This window comes from Acomys minous, assembly GCF_964271855.1.
Source record: "Acomys minous genome assembly, chromosome: 11".
NCBI lineage: Eukaryota > Metazoa > Chordata > Mammalia > Rodentia > Muridae > Acomys > Acomys minous.
This window is the reverse complement of record NC_140492.1, coordinates 112,750,323-112,767,320: the sequence shown is the minus strand read 5'-3', so window position 1 is coordinate 112,767,320 and position 16,998 is coordinate 112,750,323. Positions and strand designations below refer to the sequence as shown.

Sequence of the window (16,998 nt, the reverse complement as noted above, 5' to 3'; positions counted from 1 at the left end):
GAAAAGCAGAGAGAAAGAAGGGCCAGCATTTCCAGTCTAGGAGCTACAATTCAGGTGTCATGGCTCCCCTGTTGAGCTCTTCAGGGTTAAGGCTGATACCACCGCACTGGGTGTTGGCTAGGAGTTTCCTGTGGACAGCGGAGGAATTGGTCAAAGGGGCAGTCCTGTGGGTGTGCTAGGGCAGTTTGGTATAGAGTTAGAAAGGCCACAGGGCCGGTGTCCCATCTGCACTGTCTCCAGGATGCAGGGCTGGGTGGGCGTCGCGGGGCTCATGGCTCTTGTGTGATGCTCTCAGGAGGAGCTGCAGCCACTGGGCGGGGGCTGGGTTCCGTGGGGCGTGGCACGGCAGATCCGGAGTTTACCGAGGCTGGAGGGGCGGGCAGAGGCGGGTCCTAGCTCAGGAGCTGCAAGCAACTTTTCCTTGCTCTCTCTCATTCAGGCCGGAGAGAAGTCCACTGTCTGGTCAGCTTCTGGAAAGCCTAACTTCTGGAAGCCTCGGCGGCAGCGACTAGGTTTCTGTGCGCACCCACAGAGCAGCGCCTTAGATTCTCCAGCGCAGACCCAGGATGGGACCAGGACAAGCAGGGGGCGCGCTTTTGCCGCAGCTGCTGGTGTTCACTCAAGGTAAGTCTGAACTCCACAGTGCGTCTAGGCTGGGGGGACCCGCAGTGGTCCCGGGACAGCAAGGAGGGATGGAGTTGGGGAGCCGGCGGCGGAACCTGCTCTGCTGAGATCTCGACTGCTTGGAGCAGAGTCAGGACAGATAGAGTCTTGACTGACAGGACAGACGGAAAGACGGACACACACACACACACACACACACACACACACACACACACACACACACACATTCCGCGCTCGCATCAAGACGCGGTTCACTCAATCAAGCGCCCTTTAAAGTCTTCTTTCAAAGCACTTTGGCTTTCGATACTCTCATACCCTCAAGTTTGGAGCGTTTGTGGGTGGTCCCTGCGACCTGCCGCCATCCGACTCCCCCACAGATCTGGCAGGTGCTGTGCTAGCCCTGAAGCAGGAATCCCTGATGTAGCTAGCGCAAGGTTGCAACTTGCAGCTCCCAATAAGTGGCTTTGCAGGAAACTTCGATGTGTATTTTTTTTTCACGCCACAGTGCCCCCTATTCTTAAGTCAGGAAGGAGCGCTAGTGTTTCTTTCCATAAGAGGCAGAAAAGCCAACTACCTACCTCTTAAATACTAGGCAGAGGGGAGCTCTTGCTTCCCTCCAGCCTTCCTCTTATTGTTGTAATGCCTTCCTTCAGGGAAAGTAAACTCAGGCCAGTTTTCCCGCTTTCTTGATCTTAGACATGGATCAGTGGAGGCCTGAGCTAGGCTGCTTGGCTTGGCTTCCTTTGCCTAACTGAGGAAGCAAGGTGGGGAGCTGGGCTGCTGGTAGACTCAGGAGAACTTTCCACCTTTATTTTATCCACGGCCTGGCCACGCCTAAAATGTAAGATATTAAGGTACTCAGGTGAGATCCGGCCACTTGTATCTGGACTCTAAACAGCTAACGAAACAACATTGTGGCCATTGGTTCCAATTGGGTTTACAAAGAAAAAAAAGCATTCCCTAAACTTCGCTTCTCTGAGCCTGATCTTTCTGTAAGATGGAGAAAATCTAGTCCAGGTTAGCCTTGTGGAATTTTCTGTATGTTGGAGAGAAGTGAGAAGCACGCCGCTGTCCCAACTCTCTAGCAGATGTAGGGCACGGTCAAGTGTTGGGATGCTAACCTGTTCTGTCCTAGGGACTCATGGTTGATTTGAGGGGCCATCAGCTCTAAGCTAGGGGTTTAAGAGCGTTGGATCGGATTCTGAAATTCAGACTCTGGAACTCTCCTAAGAGGCACTAGAAACACAAACCCAGGCTTTCCGTCTCTTTTTAATTGCTGGTATTATTAAAAGGAGCCATGGAAGCACAACGTAATTTTCCAGTCTTTGAAATGTTGAGGCTTGTTCTGGGAGGAAACCTAAGAAGAGCCTCGGAGGAATGTGTTGCCAGAAGGCATAGAGTCAGGTACCCAGGTTTTCTTATGTAGTTAATAAGGATGACTCAACATCAGCAAGTAGACAGGATTCATATGGCATCTGTAAAGATTACTCCGGGTTATTTATTTCTCTGCTCCTGGTTTAATTATCTGTATGTTCAAGGAGCACATTTTCTCTTGCTTTTTTTAATCATCTAACTAAATAAAATAATACAGTAAAGTTTTGCCATTTGAGAGAGCGATGAAGATTCTTAGGCACGTAGCATAATTGCCAATGCCTTGAGTGGCTGAGGTTGACATTCAGCTGAAAGCCCTTGGTCAATAGAACTTTGAATTTTTATTTTACCCTACCTGTATGAAGCTTTTGAACTTAGCACTAAACAGACAAATATATTATTCTTTAAATCACAGGCATGCACAACTGTAATGCAAATACATATGAATGTTAAGAACATAAAAGCATGCATGGACGCGTGTTTCTACCTCCTACATTCTCTGCAGCACACAGGCCGACTGCATCAGAAGCAAATTCACCCTGGATCTCATTTTATCACTTAGATTCAAATTTGTTTTCCGCAACCCTCCTCACAAGTGGATAAAAGGATCAAGTACTCAATTTTGTTCCATATTTACCGCTTTGCATTATTCATGGGCAGGATGAGGGTGGAAAAGAGACACCAGGAGACACCTACATAACCTGTAAAGTAAGTGTGCATGCAGAGAAGAGACCAACAGCAACCGTAACATGAATGAAGTCACACGTTCTCTAGTGGCCTCATGGGCCAAGGAAGTCCCTGTGCGGATTCCAAATCACATCACTTCTTAACTGCTCTCTGAGGTGTCAGCCTTCTCCCTCGTATTACTGTCCTGCAGCTGAAATTTTTTCAGTGGATTCCTCTCATGGTAAGACGTCTTCTTTTCAATCTTTGATTGCCTCCTAAAACACCCTCTACCCCTGGTTTTTGTTTTCTCATTTTCCTCTCTTCTCCTTCCCCTCCCTTCCCCGCCCCTCCCCTCCCCTCCCTTCCCCTCCCCTCCCCTCTCCTCTCCTTTACTCTCTTTTCCTTCCTCTCCCTTCCTCTTCCCTCCCCTCTCCTCTCCTCTCTCCCCCTTCCCCTCCCCTCCCTTCCTCTCCCCTCCCCTCCCCTCCCCTTCCCTCTCCTCTCCTTTACTCTCCTCTCCTTTACTCTACTCTCTTTTCCTTTCTCTCCCTTCCCCTCCCCTCCCCTCCCCTCCCCTCCCCTCCCCTCCCCTCCTGTCTCCTCTCTTCTTCTACTTTATCTCTCCCTCAGAGCTTCATCTTCTACTTATTGCTACATGGTGTTTGCGGAACTCTGTCCTGGCCTGCCTCTTCACTCTAAACTCTGGAATGGAAAGGTTCTCCTGGGCCCCGCCCCTTCTCCACGGCAGGATGTCTAGGCCTGCTTACCTCTTGAGTCCCAATGACCAAATCCCCAGCCCTATGTGTCCTATTAATATGCCACAGCCAACATTTTTCTAAGCTGAATTCACCACCTGCCTTCCAGGATTTCCCCTTTACAGTCCACTGTGCCTTGAAGGCAGTGTGCTGCGCAAGCAGGGAGGCTGGGGATGTGTCCTCCACCTGTCCAGTTTCACAACCACACTCTAAGGCTCTGCTGGGTGTTTTATTTCCCCCTACCAATCTATGCAACTTCCACCACCACTCAGTTCAAGCCCTCGTGTTCTTGCGCCCAAGCACCTGTGACTTTTGAAACTGCCTTTCCCCGTTTTGTTTCTTGTCCTTGCAGTTTTACTGTTCTCATCGATACCTTTATGAAACACTTATCTGTGCCCATCAGTGCACACCCTGACTTCAAACACTCGGCGTTTCCCGCCACATCCAACATAGGGTAAAGTCCAAATTTCTTGGCGTTCATAAAGATCCTCTACCATCTGACTGCAATTTCCCTACCCAACCATTTTTTCTTTACTTTCTAATTCTATATATAAGTACACAGAGACACTCTACCCAATGTACACATCTCAGACCTTACAAATACACCTTCATGTGCCATTCTATGTGCGAATACAACGGGCCATACCAAACACGTATTGCCCAGACTATCTATATTCCCTTGACCTTCACTACACTGTCGCTTTTCTCCTTTCCCTCTCCTCTGTTTGCATCCAACCCTTCTCCGACCTTGGAAGAGACAACCCCAAACACAATTATAAAGTAGGGTAGTTTTCTTCTGTAACACACACACACACACACACACACACACACACACACACACACCAAAAAAAAAAAAAGAAAAGAAAAGAAAAGAAAAAAAAGGAAAGAAAAAGAAAAAGAAAAGAAAGGAAGGAAGAAAGCACGGGGTAATCTCTAATCCAGACTGCTCTCTACTTCAATCTCTCGATGGCTCTGAGTCGCCCTTCCCCTCAATTTCTTTAAAAATATTTTTTTAAATAAAAATGTTAAACTGAGTTAGGCTTTATATAGCTGAGAATTGTAGTGTGCTCCAGGGGCATAATAAACGTCACATTTGCATCCAGTTAGCAAGCAGTACTAAACAAAATGCTGATCTTAAAGAAGGAAATACCACCATGATGCTAAAAGTCCCCAGAGAAAAAAGGAGTCATCAGCGTTCTGAGCCTCCATGGAGGACTGTGGAGGCCACTGGGGTCCAGTCCGTCAGTGTCCCTGGATGGATGCAGCATTGCGGCAAGATAAGACAGACAGAAAGTGTCCTAAAAGGAGGACCTGAGTTTATTTCCTAAGTCAGAGAGGAACGCACACAAAAATAAATGTGAGTCACCACACAGAGAAGAGAAGCTCATGGTGTTAACAGAGACTGAAAGGTCAGTGGTCACCCAGCCTGAAGGCTTCCAACTTGGGCAGATCCAGAGTGTTATCCGGAGGATGAAGGAAGGCTCAGAGGTACTGAGCAAGGAAGTGATATGCTCTGAATGTCTCACTGCCATGTCACTGTAGTGGCCAGGAAGACAGAGGGATAGAGAGCAGGGAGAAGGTACCAAACACATCTGGGGGAGAACCAGTGTCAGTGTTCATTTTCCACACTGGGAGAGAGATAATGGTAAAAACTTAAGAGAGTAGCAACAGGGGAAAAAAAGTAAAGTAAAAATTAAATGCCATGAAGAAGACGAGATAGAATTTGGCAATAAACTTAACTTTGCCACGGGGCGGGGGGGGGGAGTTAAAGATGATGTTTAGATTTATGATATATGAGACACAATGTATAGCAATTCCTTGAGGCAAGGGGTGCTAGAAGAGGTGATCATTTTGGAGAGGTTGACTTAGAGGCTCCGGGGTACCCTCTGGTTAAGCAGACAGTGTGGTACAGCGGCCTGAGGGTCAGCCAAGTGTCTGACATATGGAGAGAGACGGGAGGAATCCTATCTGGGGACACCTGAACACATGGCGTTGATGAGTCTGTCAAAGCGACAGGAGGACATCTCGAGTCACAAGTTGGGCGCTACCTTAGAGGGTCAGAACAGGAGCCCGCGTGGTGTGGGGAGACGGAGAGGATGACAGTTGGGAATGTCGCAAGAAGTCTGGAGGAAGTGAGGCGTTGTAGAAGCACTTGGAGACGGCGAAGGAAAAACCGTGCAGAAGTCAAGTGAGGGTGCTGCGTGGTTAGCGGAAGTCCCCGTGGAGTGAGCAAGTGAAGCGGGGCCACGCAGACAGCGAGGGGCTCGTGGTAGGAAAAGTGGGGAGAGAGCACAGAGAGGCGATGACCAGAGAAGTTGCTTTAAGCATCTAAACCAGAGGTTCCCAACCTTCCTAATGCTGTGGCCCTTTAATACAGTGCCTCATAAAATGATCTTCATTGCAAACTTACTAGGGCCTCTCTGTGTAGCCTTGGCTGTCCTTTGTACACCAGGCTGGCCTCGAATTCACATCAATCCACCTGTCTCTGCCTCCCGAGGGCTGGGATTACAGGCCTGCGTCACAACCGCCCCCCCCCCCCCCCCCGGGCCATTGCTACTTCTTAACTGTAACTTTGCTACAGTAGTGAGCAGTGATGTAAATACTTTTGTGAATAGGAGTTTGCCAAAAGGGCTGAGAACTACTCATCTAAACAAAGATGAAACATTTCCATGTAACTTATGATAGTTAGTTCTCTAAACTTTCTATTGATAATCCTGTATGGTGCATATATAATTTTTTTTCCAAAATTGTGCTGTGGCATCTGTGGGTATCAGACACCCATAACCCAAGAGAGAAATGGGAAAACAGCTTTAGTATCTGTGTAAAGGATCCTGGGGGGGGGGGAGCAATATTCTTCTTAATTGTGTGTGTGTTGTGTGTGTGTACATGCACAAGTGTGTGTATGCTTGCTTATGTGGCTATGTGTGGAGGCAGGATGTCTATGTTGAGCGACTTCTGCTGTTGAGCTCCACCTTATTTATTTATTTTGAAACAAGGTGTTTTCCTGAATCTGGAGCTTGCTCTTACATCTAGACTGGCTAGCCAGCAACCTTCCAGAAGCCACCTGTCTCTGTTCCCCCCATCCACCCAAGGGCTAGCCTTATAGATGCTCAACTTTCTTTACTCAGGCCTTGGGTTCCCAAAGTTAGGTCGTCGAGCTTATGAAACAGGCTGAGCCCCATTTACCCTGCCCTGGTCTTCATATTGTGAGAGTTACAGCTACTGCAAATTGCATATATTTAAGGTTTTTCTGCAGTCTGTGCCTGCTGACTCATGTACAGAAAAGTTGTATTTACTCTGCTGGACGCACTTAAACTGCAGATATGGCCAACCTTTTCAGCTCACAAGCTACTGTGGCAGACAATCACTTAAAATGTATTTGTAGTGTCTCCTGGACATTGGCCTGGTTTCATTGTCCAAAGAGTTAAAAGAAGACTGTAGCGTTGTGGGCAAAGGCTCCTGCCTCACCACTCTGTGCTCTCAACCTACAACTGAACTTTTTGCTTTTATTAGTTAAAAATGAACAGAGGCAGGTTTTTTTGTTTTTTGGTTTTGTTTTTTTAACTACAGATTTCTGTATAAAACTGAGGCTGGTTTTGAAACACAGCAAGGCGAATAAGAGCACGTTAGGCCTGAACTGCCAGAGGCTGAGATGATTTCATTGTTTGTTAGAAAGCAAGAGGAAAGCCACTGCCCCAATGGCCACTGTGGACACTGGCAGCTGTCAGTCATGGAAAGGTGGCCTTTGTCTGTCTTTGTGTGGGGCCTGAGCTCATTTCCGTGGGTACCATGTCGCTGTGCAGACGGAACACAGGCTAGAGTCTGGCCAGGGAGGCCACACAGCTCTGCTCTGATGGTTTTCGAGTCACATTCAGTTCCTTTAGCCCATAATTTCTTGGAAATTTGGTGGAGTGATGTTTTGAATTTTTATAGCCCTTTCTAAATCTCATTGTGAAGGCCGGGTGCATGAAGCAGACAAGCACTGATTTGGTTTTCTAGGTATTAATTAATGTAGTTCCCTGGCAGAGAGGGAGGCAAAAGAAAAGCTTCAGAAGTTATAAGCAATTAGTAACAATTCCATAATAATGAAAATTATAAGACTTATGTGATTTTTTCCTTTCTGTTTTTAAGTTTATTTTATTTTTATTGGTTGTTTTTTTCCCGGTATGTCTGTGTGAGGGTGTTGGATTCTGGAGTTACCGACAGCTGTGAGCTGCCGTGTGGGTGCTGGGAACTGAACTCGGGTCCACTGAACAAGCAGTTAGTACTCTTAACCATCTGTCCAGCCCCAATATTCTTTTCTATTGGAATAAAAATGTAATATATAGTCCTAATGAAAATGTAACACAGGATTGAAAACTATCTATGAAAATACCATAGTAAGTAAGAAATCCCTTCATTGCTACAATGCTTAATATTTGCCCCCAAATAATCAGGTTGTAATAGTATCATTGTAATATTATTATTTCTGGTTATTATTTGAAAGAGGGTTGAGGATTTGTCATGCTATTAGTGTGATAAAGTCTCAATGCAAAACCCTATAATTTGGTTGTTGTTGTTGTTGTTGGTTTGTGGCCTTGTGTTCAGATGTCCTCACGCTCTAAAATCCTGTTTTGCAAATCATTATATTGTGTTTCGCTGAAGTACCTGCTTCTCAGGAAGCAAACCCATCCCTTGTGCAATCTAGTGTCACTTCTCACTTGGACCCTCTAGAGGCTGTCACCTACTGTTTCCCTGTTTGCTCTGATAGACCTCTACTCCTTCCTCATCTGCATCAAGGATGCTTTGTTAATATCTTTAAAATTGCATTTACATTTATTCATTTACTGGAGGTGGGTGCCATGGCACACAGGGCGGACACCCACACACCATGTGGGTTCTGAATGTGGAACTCAGGTGGCCAGGCTTGGCACCCAGTGTCTTAACCTGCTGAGTACTCCCGCAGGAGTATTGAAGACTGTCTTCTACTCAGTGGATTTCTGTCTCTTAATGATGTGTACTGATGACAATCTTAATGTGAAGTGTAGTGGAACTTAGATTTCTGTGCTTGGCTGCTTGTGCTCACTTTAAATATAACGTCAAGGAAGGTTTCCTAATTCAATGTGGTAGAGATATCATCCTACATTCCCTAAAGCACCATTCATCTGGTGTTCTCACCTAGGCCTACATTTTCCTGTAGCGGATATTTGTGTGGATGGTGAGTTGGAAGTTAAAAACCATAGGAACAGCCAGTGATCTTGCAGCCTTTGTTCATCCTACAGTCCCTCCTTTATCTCAGGTCCTGTGGATACCTTCTTCTAGCCCTGGCTTCTCCACGGTGTTCCAAGAGCACTCTGTCTTAGTTAGAGCAGAGCCTTAACTCCAACAGGACACGGTCCCTATCTGATGCTTCTTCAGGAGTCTTGGACTGTTACAATAAATTGTATTTGTTCCGCCTAGAGATCAATAACTGACACAAAGAGACTGAAATGTAATTCGAAGCTGCAAGCTCTATGCCGGGCAGAATCTAAACTGCTACTTTGTAAACATCCACTCAAGACACTCCTCCACATTGGACTTGGCCTTTTAGTATATACTTTGGAATTAGTTGGTTAATACCAGTGCGGGTTTTTTTTTTAATTTTAAGATGTCTTGAATATGTAACTGCATTGAGTCCATAAATTAATTTTGGGATAACTGACGTAAACCCAATAATGAGTTCTCCAGCCCACCATTCTGGCAAATTCCTCACTCACTTGGATCTGTCACTCTTTCAGTAAGGGTTTCTAGTTTTATGTACAGACTACTCATGTAGCATATGTTAGACTTTTATGAAGAATGTGATTCTTGTCATGTTATTATAAGCAGTAATTTATTAAAATAGTTTTATACGTGAAATCAGGGTTTTGATATACTAAAATGCAATTTCTGTATCATTATTTCATGGGTCTGAAAAAACGGGTTCTATCCCAAGGTTTGACTGGTTTGGAGGAGAACTTACTCCTGAGAGAGTTGTTTCCTAACCTCCAAACATATGCCATGATGTGTGAGACACACAGACACACAGACACACACACACACACACACATACACACACACACACACACACACACCACGGTTATTAGTTATTTTATTCCTTAGTTCTAATGTCTCTTAATCCTCTTTAGTTTTAGTTGTTAATTATCATATCTGATATGCATTATTTCTTTCCCAAAGGTTTTGGTTGGTTGATTGCTTGATTTGATATTTTGGGGTTTTTGCCTTGTTTTATTTTTTATCCTTTATAATCCTCTCTTACCATACTGAGCTAAACAGGACCGCTAGTATAGTAATAAATACTGTATTGAATATTGAAAAGAAAAGCCAAGAGGAGACTCCTTCTCATGAACAGATTTCAGCATCAGTGTTCAGTGTGATGTTTACTGTGGGCCACTCAAAAACATTCTCTCATCATATGATTTTCCTTCCCTGTTACTTTTCCAAGACAGTTTTTAATATTGAAAACTGATTTAACTTTTATAAGTATTTTTCTGCATCTTGATGATAATGTAAATTTTCTTCTATAATCCATTAATATGGCAAATTACCTTGATTGCTTTTCAAATATGATGAAAGCATTGTATGAGTGGACTATCCCCAGCCTGATTAACATTTGTAATGCGTTGCTGGATTATTTGATTTTTATGCACTCTTCCTTTGGATTTTGATGTCAAGACTGAGCTATTGCCATAAAATGGAAACCATTTCCTCGTTTTTGAATCTCTCAAAAAATTCTGTTAGGGCTGGAGATAACTCAGAGGTTAAGAGCACTGGCTGCACTTCAAGAGGCCCCGAGTTCAATTCCCAGCAACCACACAGTGACTCCTAACCATCTATAATGAGGTCTAGTGTCCTTTTCTGGAGTTCAGGCATAACATTGTATATGTAATAACTAAATACATCTTTTTTAAAAAAAAAATCTGATCTCACAAGCTGACTCACATACACGCTACACAAGTTCCATCCCCAGCACACATGGGAAACCAGATATAGCGGCTTGCATCTGTAATTTCAGCACTCCTATTGAGAAACTGTAGGTAGAAATAAGAGAACTTCCTCGAAGCTTTCAAGCCAGCTAGCCTGAAGTACCGAGAGCAACAGAAGCAGCAAGGTAAATCTTGCCTGGGCGGGGGTGGGGGGGGTGCAGAGAAAACCAACTCGTAAATATTGTCCTCTAACTATGATGCTCTCACCCTCACATGTGCATGCAGACACACATGGGCATGTGCACATGCTCAACAGTTTTTTAAAGCTTGTGTAAAATTAGCTCTCATTTTATCATACTGTTTTACAAGTATTTCTCTGTTTCTGTCTCTGTGTCTCTGTGACTCTGTGTCTCTGTGTGTCTATGTGTCTATGTGTCTGTCTGTCTGTCTGTCTGTCTGTCTGTCTCTCTATGTGTGTATGTGTGTATATGTGTATGTGTGTATGTGTATGTGTGCATATGTGTGTATATGTATATATGTGTATGTGTGTTTGTGTGTGTATGTATATGTATATGTGTGTATATGTATGCGTATGTGTGTGTATGTGTGTGTTTGTGTGTGTTTGTGTGTGTGTGTGTGTGTGTGTGTGTGTGTGTGTGTGTGTGTACTGAGGCCAGAGAGTGTTGTATCCCCTTGGGCTAGGGCTGTGATCCACCCTATATGCTGGGAACTGAGCTCAGGTCCTCTGGAAGAGCCTCGATGTTCCTTACTGCTGAGCCATGCCGCAAGCTTCTGTTAAATATTCTTGATAGAAAGCTCTGGGGAAAGTAGTTTCTCTTTACATTTTTTTACTATGAAAGTTTCAATAATAGCTGAGATATCTGAATTAGTTCTAGAATGTTTAATATTTATCTTTTTGTCCTATAATATTTTTGTCTTTCCATTATGTCAGACTTTATTAAGTAACAAATTCACAAATTGTGTCAGTTTTGTTGGCTGTAGTTTGCCAAATAGTCTGTCTGGATAGTCAGATATTGCCAGAGAGGATTTTTAAAAAATTACTATTCCAATCTTAATTATTGGCTTGAATGCGCAAATAAATCTATTAGTTACTTTTCTTTTGCTGCGACAAACACCATGACCCAAGCATCTTACAGAAGAAAGTTTGTTGCAGGATTACAGTTTCAGACAGCAAGTCTATGACCATCACAGCAGCAGGCAGGCAGGCATGGTAAGACAGCAGTAGCTGAGAGCCTACACCTTCTTCCACAAACACAAAGTGGAGAGAGAGAGAGAGAGAGAGAGAGAGAGAGAGAGAGAGAGAGAGAGAGGGAGAGGGAGAGGGAGAGGGAGAGGGAGAGGGAGAGGGAGAGGGAGGAGGGAGGGAGGGAGAGAGAGAGAGAGAGAGAGAGAGAGAGAGAGAGAGAGAGAGAGAGAGAGAGAATTGGGAATGACATGGGCGTTTGAAACTTTGAAGCCCACCACCAGTGACACACCGCCTTCAACAAGAGCACACCTGTGATCCTTCCCAAACAGTGCCACCAACTGGGGGCCAATCACTCAAATATATGAGCCTATGGGGGCCATTTGCATTCAAACCACCACAACATCTCATACTACACAGTGAGTGTGTGTGTGTGTGTGTGTGTGTGTGTGTGTGTGTGTGTGTGTAAGTTACAGGGTTTAGATAAGATGCTTCATCAGAATTCAAGGCTGCCTTACAGGAGTCAGAGACAAAACACTGGTGGGCATGCCAACAGGATCTTCGCGGGAGGCTGGGTAGTGAACCCTTTGGAGAGATGCTGGCAGTGCTGCTGCAGACCCAACATGCAGGGTCACAGGGCTGAGTCAAGCGTTAGGACTGAGCTGAGCTGCAGAAGCAAGGCACAGGTCACAAAGTGAGTTGTAGGGCCAAATCCAAACAGCTCGGCATCTTGTCTTAAATTTATAAGTTGTCCTTGTCTATAAACTTGTTCATTTAAAATTTCAATGGACTTGAAATGATTTTCATAAATAACCTCAGCTTTCATTCATGTAAGATCCATAGTGACAACTTATTGTCACTCCTGTTCTGGATGATTCTCACTGTAAGGCTATGAGATTCATAAATGCTGTTGAGGAAGAAACTTTCAGTTTCACCTATTATTTACCTGTCACATTTATGTCCATTTAAGTAACTTGGGGGTCTTATTTTCATAGTTTTCCTTATTTTCCTCATGAAATTTCTCAACCAGCATGCCTTACCATTTTTCATTTCTCATTTTCTTTTCTTTCAGTCACATGTAAAATTGATGTTCCATTTCTCACAATTTTTATTTACAAATTTACCTAGTCACTAGGGTGTGTTTAAAGTGACCTCTGTCATCCTCAGGGGGTTACATGTCAATACTCCCAAGGGATGCCTGAAACTATAGATATTATAACATTTTTGTGTACTGTTCTCACCTATACATACATGTATATGGTAGTTTTTATTTATAAATTAAACACAATTATGGTAGTATACACCTGCAGTCCCCAACACAGAAAGATAGAGAATTCTTAGTCACCCTAGTCTACATGATGTATTGAGACCATAATATCTTCTTTCAAGCAAAGAAGAAAATAGGCACAGAAAAATACTAATAATTTACGAACAGTATCTAATAATAATAATAATAATAATAATAATAATAATAATAATAACAATTATAAAAGTTCTATAACAAAGTTGTGCGAATACGGTCTCCCTCAAAAGCATACAGCATCCCTATACCTTTTCCTTTGCCATGATGCAATGCCCATGTGCTAAGTTGATGTGAGGTAGCTAACACAGACACTGTGATGTGGCATCAGCCTGCTGCATAAGGAAGACCTGAGCACAATCTCTGTAAGACCGTGATAGACACAAGATGGCCAGTGAGTGGCTAACAGGCAAGTAGCTTGGATGTGGTTGAGAGAGGCGTAGTTAATACTCCTGGAGCATGGAGGAGGAGAGCTCACCATCGGGCTGCTTAGGCTGGCATGCAAACTAGGAATTATAAGTTGTTTCTAAAAATCCCCATTTTACTATTTGGATCATGGCTCATTGTGAGAATCTGAAACTGTGAAAGAGAAACTACAGAAGAGGGTGAGCTGCTATATTTAGAACCCCAAAATCAATGGTGGAGGTGCGTCTGTGGTAGGACAGGAACACGGCAGCAGAACACGGGGTTTTCCCAATGCACATTTCCTCAACTGAGGTCAGCAGGGAAGTGAGCTGCTGCCTTGGTGTCTCAGCTTTGCTGGCCTAACCAAGTGTACATATTCTAGTCACTGTTTCATGTGTGTGTGTGTGTGTGTGTGTGTGTGTGTGTGTTTAGTTGTTGACTTTGTTGTTTTAGAGCTGCTCTCAGACACAGTGGTGAAGATTTAGTGAATACTTCTAAATCTGAAAGAGTCAATGCTATGACTGAGGAGGAAAATCTGTGCATTAAGCACTCTTCCTTCAGGCATGAGTCAATGTATCCTGCCTTCTCCTGGCCAGCTATTGTCCCATTGTTGGATATTTAGGTTACTTCCTGTGGGGTTTCCCTCACTCCTGCTGTATATAATATAGCTATAAAGTCATGGCACAAGAATCTTTTCTCCTGTTTCCTTTTGGATGATTTCTTAAAGCACCATTGCAATAACAGACATGGTGTGCGTGTGTGCGTGCGCGCGCGCGTGCGTGTGTGTGTGTGTGTGTGTGTGTGTGTGTGTGTGTGCGTGCACGCACATGTATGTGTCTATGTGGTGTGCGTGCATGTACGTGTGTCTATGTGTATGTATGTGGTATATGTGTGGTGGGTTGTGGTTGTGTGCATGCTGTGTCTATATGTGTCTATGTGGTGTGTGTGTATAGCTATGGGGGTGTGTCTGTGGTGTGTCTATGGTGGGGGGTGGAGGGGACGGGGTGTATCTGTGGGTGTGCTTGACTGTCTATATGGTAGTTTGTGTCAAAATTTTCATTGACTTTTTGGAATTATTCACAAGGAATCGCTGCTTCCAAGTTATACTTTTGGAAGTATATTTTGTGAAAAGTATATGCAGACTCAGGTTAAAGAATTTAGGGCTAGGGCCATCTGATGTAGGCCCAAAAGAAATCTCAAAAGGTCACAGGGTTCACTCCCCACCCCCTGTTTTTACACCTGGAATTTGAAGTGACTAAAAGCCCAGGAGTCTAACGCACAGTGTTCTGAATGTGTTTTCAAGATGTCTTCTGAAAATTTCCTGGACAAAACCTCCTTTTTGTCTTTTTTTTTTCTTTTGTCACATACAGTCCCAACAGCTGTCACTTGAACAGGATGCTCAGCACTTTAATACGTTAGAACCCTTACGCAGGGAGGGAAGACATTCTGTTTGTCACAGCAGTTCACTATGGCCGAGTCTGCAGGCTGCACTGTTTACTTATCACCATGCAAAGAGTCACCCAAAGCCAGTGTCTTAACAGGTCAACCACCAATTACTATGTCTCATAGTTTATTAGGTTGGGACTTTAAGGGGCTGGGGACACTGCCATTTGCTTCTGTCAGAAAGCAGCCGGCTATCTCTTTCTGTGGGGCGTCCTTTACTGCCCATAGCGCTGCACCTACTGGGTAACCTGACTTCATGTGTGGTGACTTGTCTCAAAAAGGTTCTGTGAAAGAAGCTGGGAGGCACGGCTTGGCGGGGCAGCGCACATTCTGCCCATGGAGAGGGCCTGAGGTTCAGCTCCCAGCCACCACGGAGGGTGGCTCGCTGGCTCACAGCCACATCGGTCTCCAGATCCAAGGAGACCCAACGCCTCTGACCTCCAAGGACACCTGCATTAATTTGCTTATACCTACACAGAGACACATTTATACACATGATTAAAAATAATGGAAAGTTTAAAGAGATGCTGCAGGCAATCCGGGACCTTCTGTCTTTGGCTTGGTAATCACATCACTGCACCTATTCATCCAAGCAACGAGCAAACTCCATTTCCCATCAGGGGAGGAGAATGAGACGTGTGTCCCAGTGGAAGAGTATCAGAATAGTCCACCACGGAAACTTAAACAACTTAACGCTGCTTATGAACCCCCGCTCACTGTTTAGACTACAGTTCAGACACCAGCAAAACCGACATCTGAGGCTTGGTAACTCTTCTAAGAGAGGGGGTGGACTGGGAGGTACAGGATGCGTGCCTGGCCTCCACCCACCAGATAGAGCAGCCCCGGGGTGACAATCAAAAGTATGTCAGACATTCCCAAATGTCCCTTGAAGGGGAGCCACTGGGGAAAACAAGCCCGCACCGAGAGCATTTCCTGCTGGTGGCTACATAGAAGAGTAATTGTGAAGAGCAGGTTACATGCCATCGCTTTTCTAGATGCCTTTATGTAAATCGCGAGCAAATTGTTTTCTATTTTGTTGGTTCCCAGGGAGGATCAAGTGTAATTGTTACAAACGGGAGGGAGTCTCGCGTATTGTAAATCCATAGGCTGGTATTCATTCATTTTTCCTATCGATCAGTTACTTATGGCATCACGTTCCACATGAGAGTGAAATACTGGGGAGCTGGAAGAGCCTGGGCAGGAGCTCCCTCTCGGATGCTAAGACTACGCATGCGACACTCTCCCAGTGCATTGTTTCTTCTCCATGAAAGCCAAGCTCAGGCTTTGCCGCTACAGTCACAAGAAGTTGAAGGAGTCCTTTTCCGCATTTGGCTTGCATGCTTTTTAGTGTGCATCGTGCGTGCAAGCCAAGCATTACAGAGCTTCTCTGTACGTGGCATTGACCTCATCCCCAGAGGCCTGCAGCTCAGCCTAGCAGCTTCTGGAGGAAGAAGGCACCTTCTATCTGCATCTGTAATCCTTTTCATCCTGAAGACAATGCTACTGAAAACCGGATTTCCTGTGGCTGTGTGTGTGTGTGTGTGTGTGTGTGTGTGTGTGTGTGTGTGTGTGTGTAGCAGATTCTATGTGACCTGTGACCATTTCCCGTAGCCATGTGTATTCTGGGTAATGATTTGCTGCAGTTAGAGTTGATACCTGTTTGCTTCATTTCATAGCAGGGTCTGCATGACCCACTTCCTGTCACTGTGGCTTCCTGGGAGGGCCCATGGGCTGATTCTATTTTCTTGGGTTTTATGGTATGCTTTTTCTGTGTGTCAGCAAAATGCAGCCACACTGTCATCCAGCTACTCATGATGCAGCAGATTTGGAAAAGTAAACGGGAATTTGTTGTGGATATGCTGTTCTGTGGTCAGAGTGGCTGTGTTCTATTAAGTGGTATGCTTTATGAAATTCCCCCCAAGAAGTGTGTGCTACCCTCAGTCGTGCGCAATGATCCTAAGAGCAAACACAGAGAGAAACTAGCTTTTCCTATGTGTCCATCACACGTCAGGCACTTGGTTGAGAGTTTCCCTCATGCGTTGTGTGATGTTCGGGAAGCGCATGTATTGACCCATTTCAGGGTGAGAAGGCAGCAGCTGCCATAGACTGAGAAGCTTGACCATAAGCGCGCTCAAACCCCACAGGCCAAGCTTTTGGACACCATGGCATAATATTTCCTTTGCTCTATTACTGGATAATTTTTTTCACATGAAAAAAATAAATAACTTTTATCTTTGGCATAATTCTGCCATCCTACTTTCAAATGTGAACAATCTTCTTTTTAGG

At 44.6% G+C, this 16,998-nt stretch overlaps 1 protein-coding gene across 2 annotated transcripts in view; it reads left to right on the top strand.

The window, feature by feature from the left end:
* The first annotated feature begins 282 nt into the window (after window positions 1-282).
* The window catches only part of ITGA2 (integrin subunit alpha 2), a 95,667-nt gene continuing 78,951 nt past the window's right edge, over window positions 283-16,998 (top strand). The window contains exon 1 of one of the 2 annotated variants that reach the window (XM_084801676.1): window positions 283-624. In XM_084801676.1, the coding sequence (XP_084657802.1) occupies window positions 567-624 (58 nt within the window). In that variant the 5' untranslated portion in view covers window positions 283-566. The remainder of the gene's footprint in view (window positions 625-16,998) is intronic. The other variant, XM_084801675.1, reaches the window with a different exon arrangement.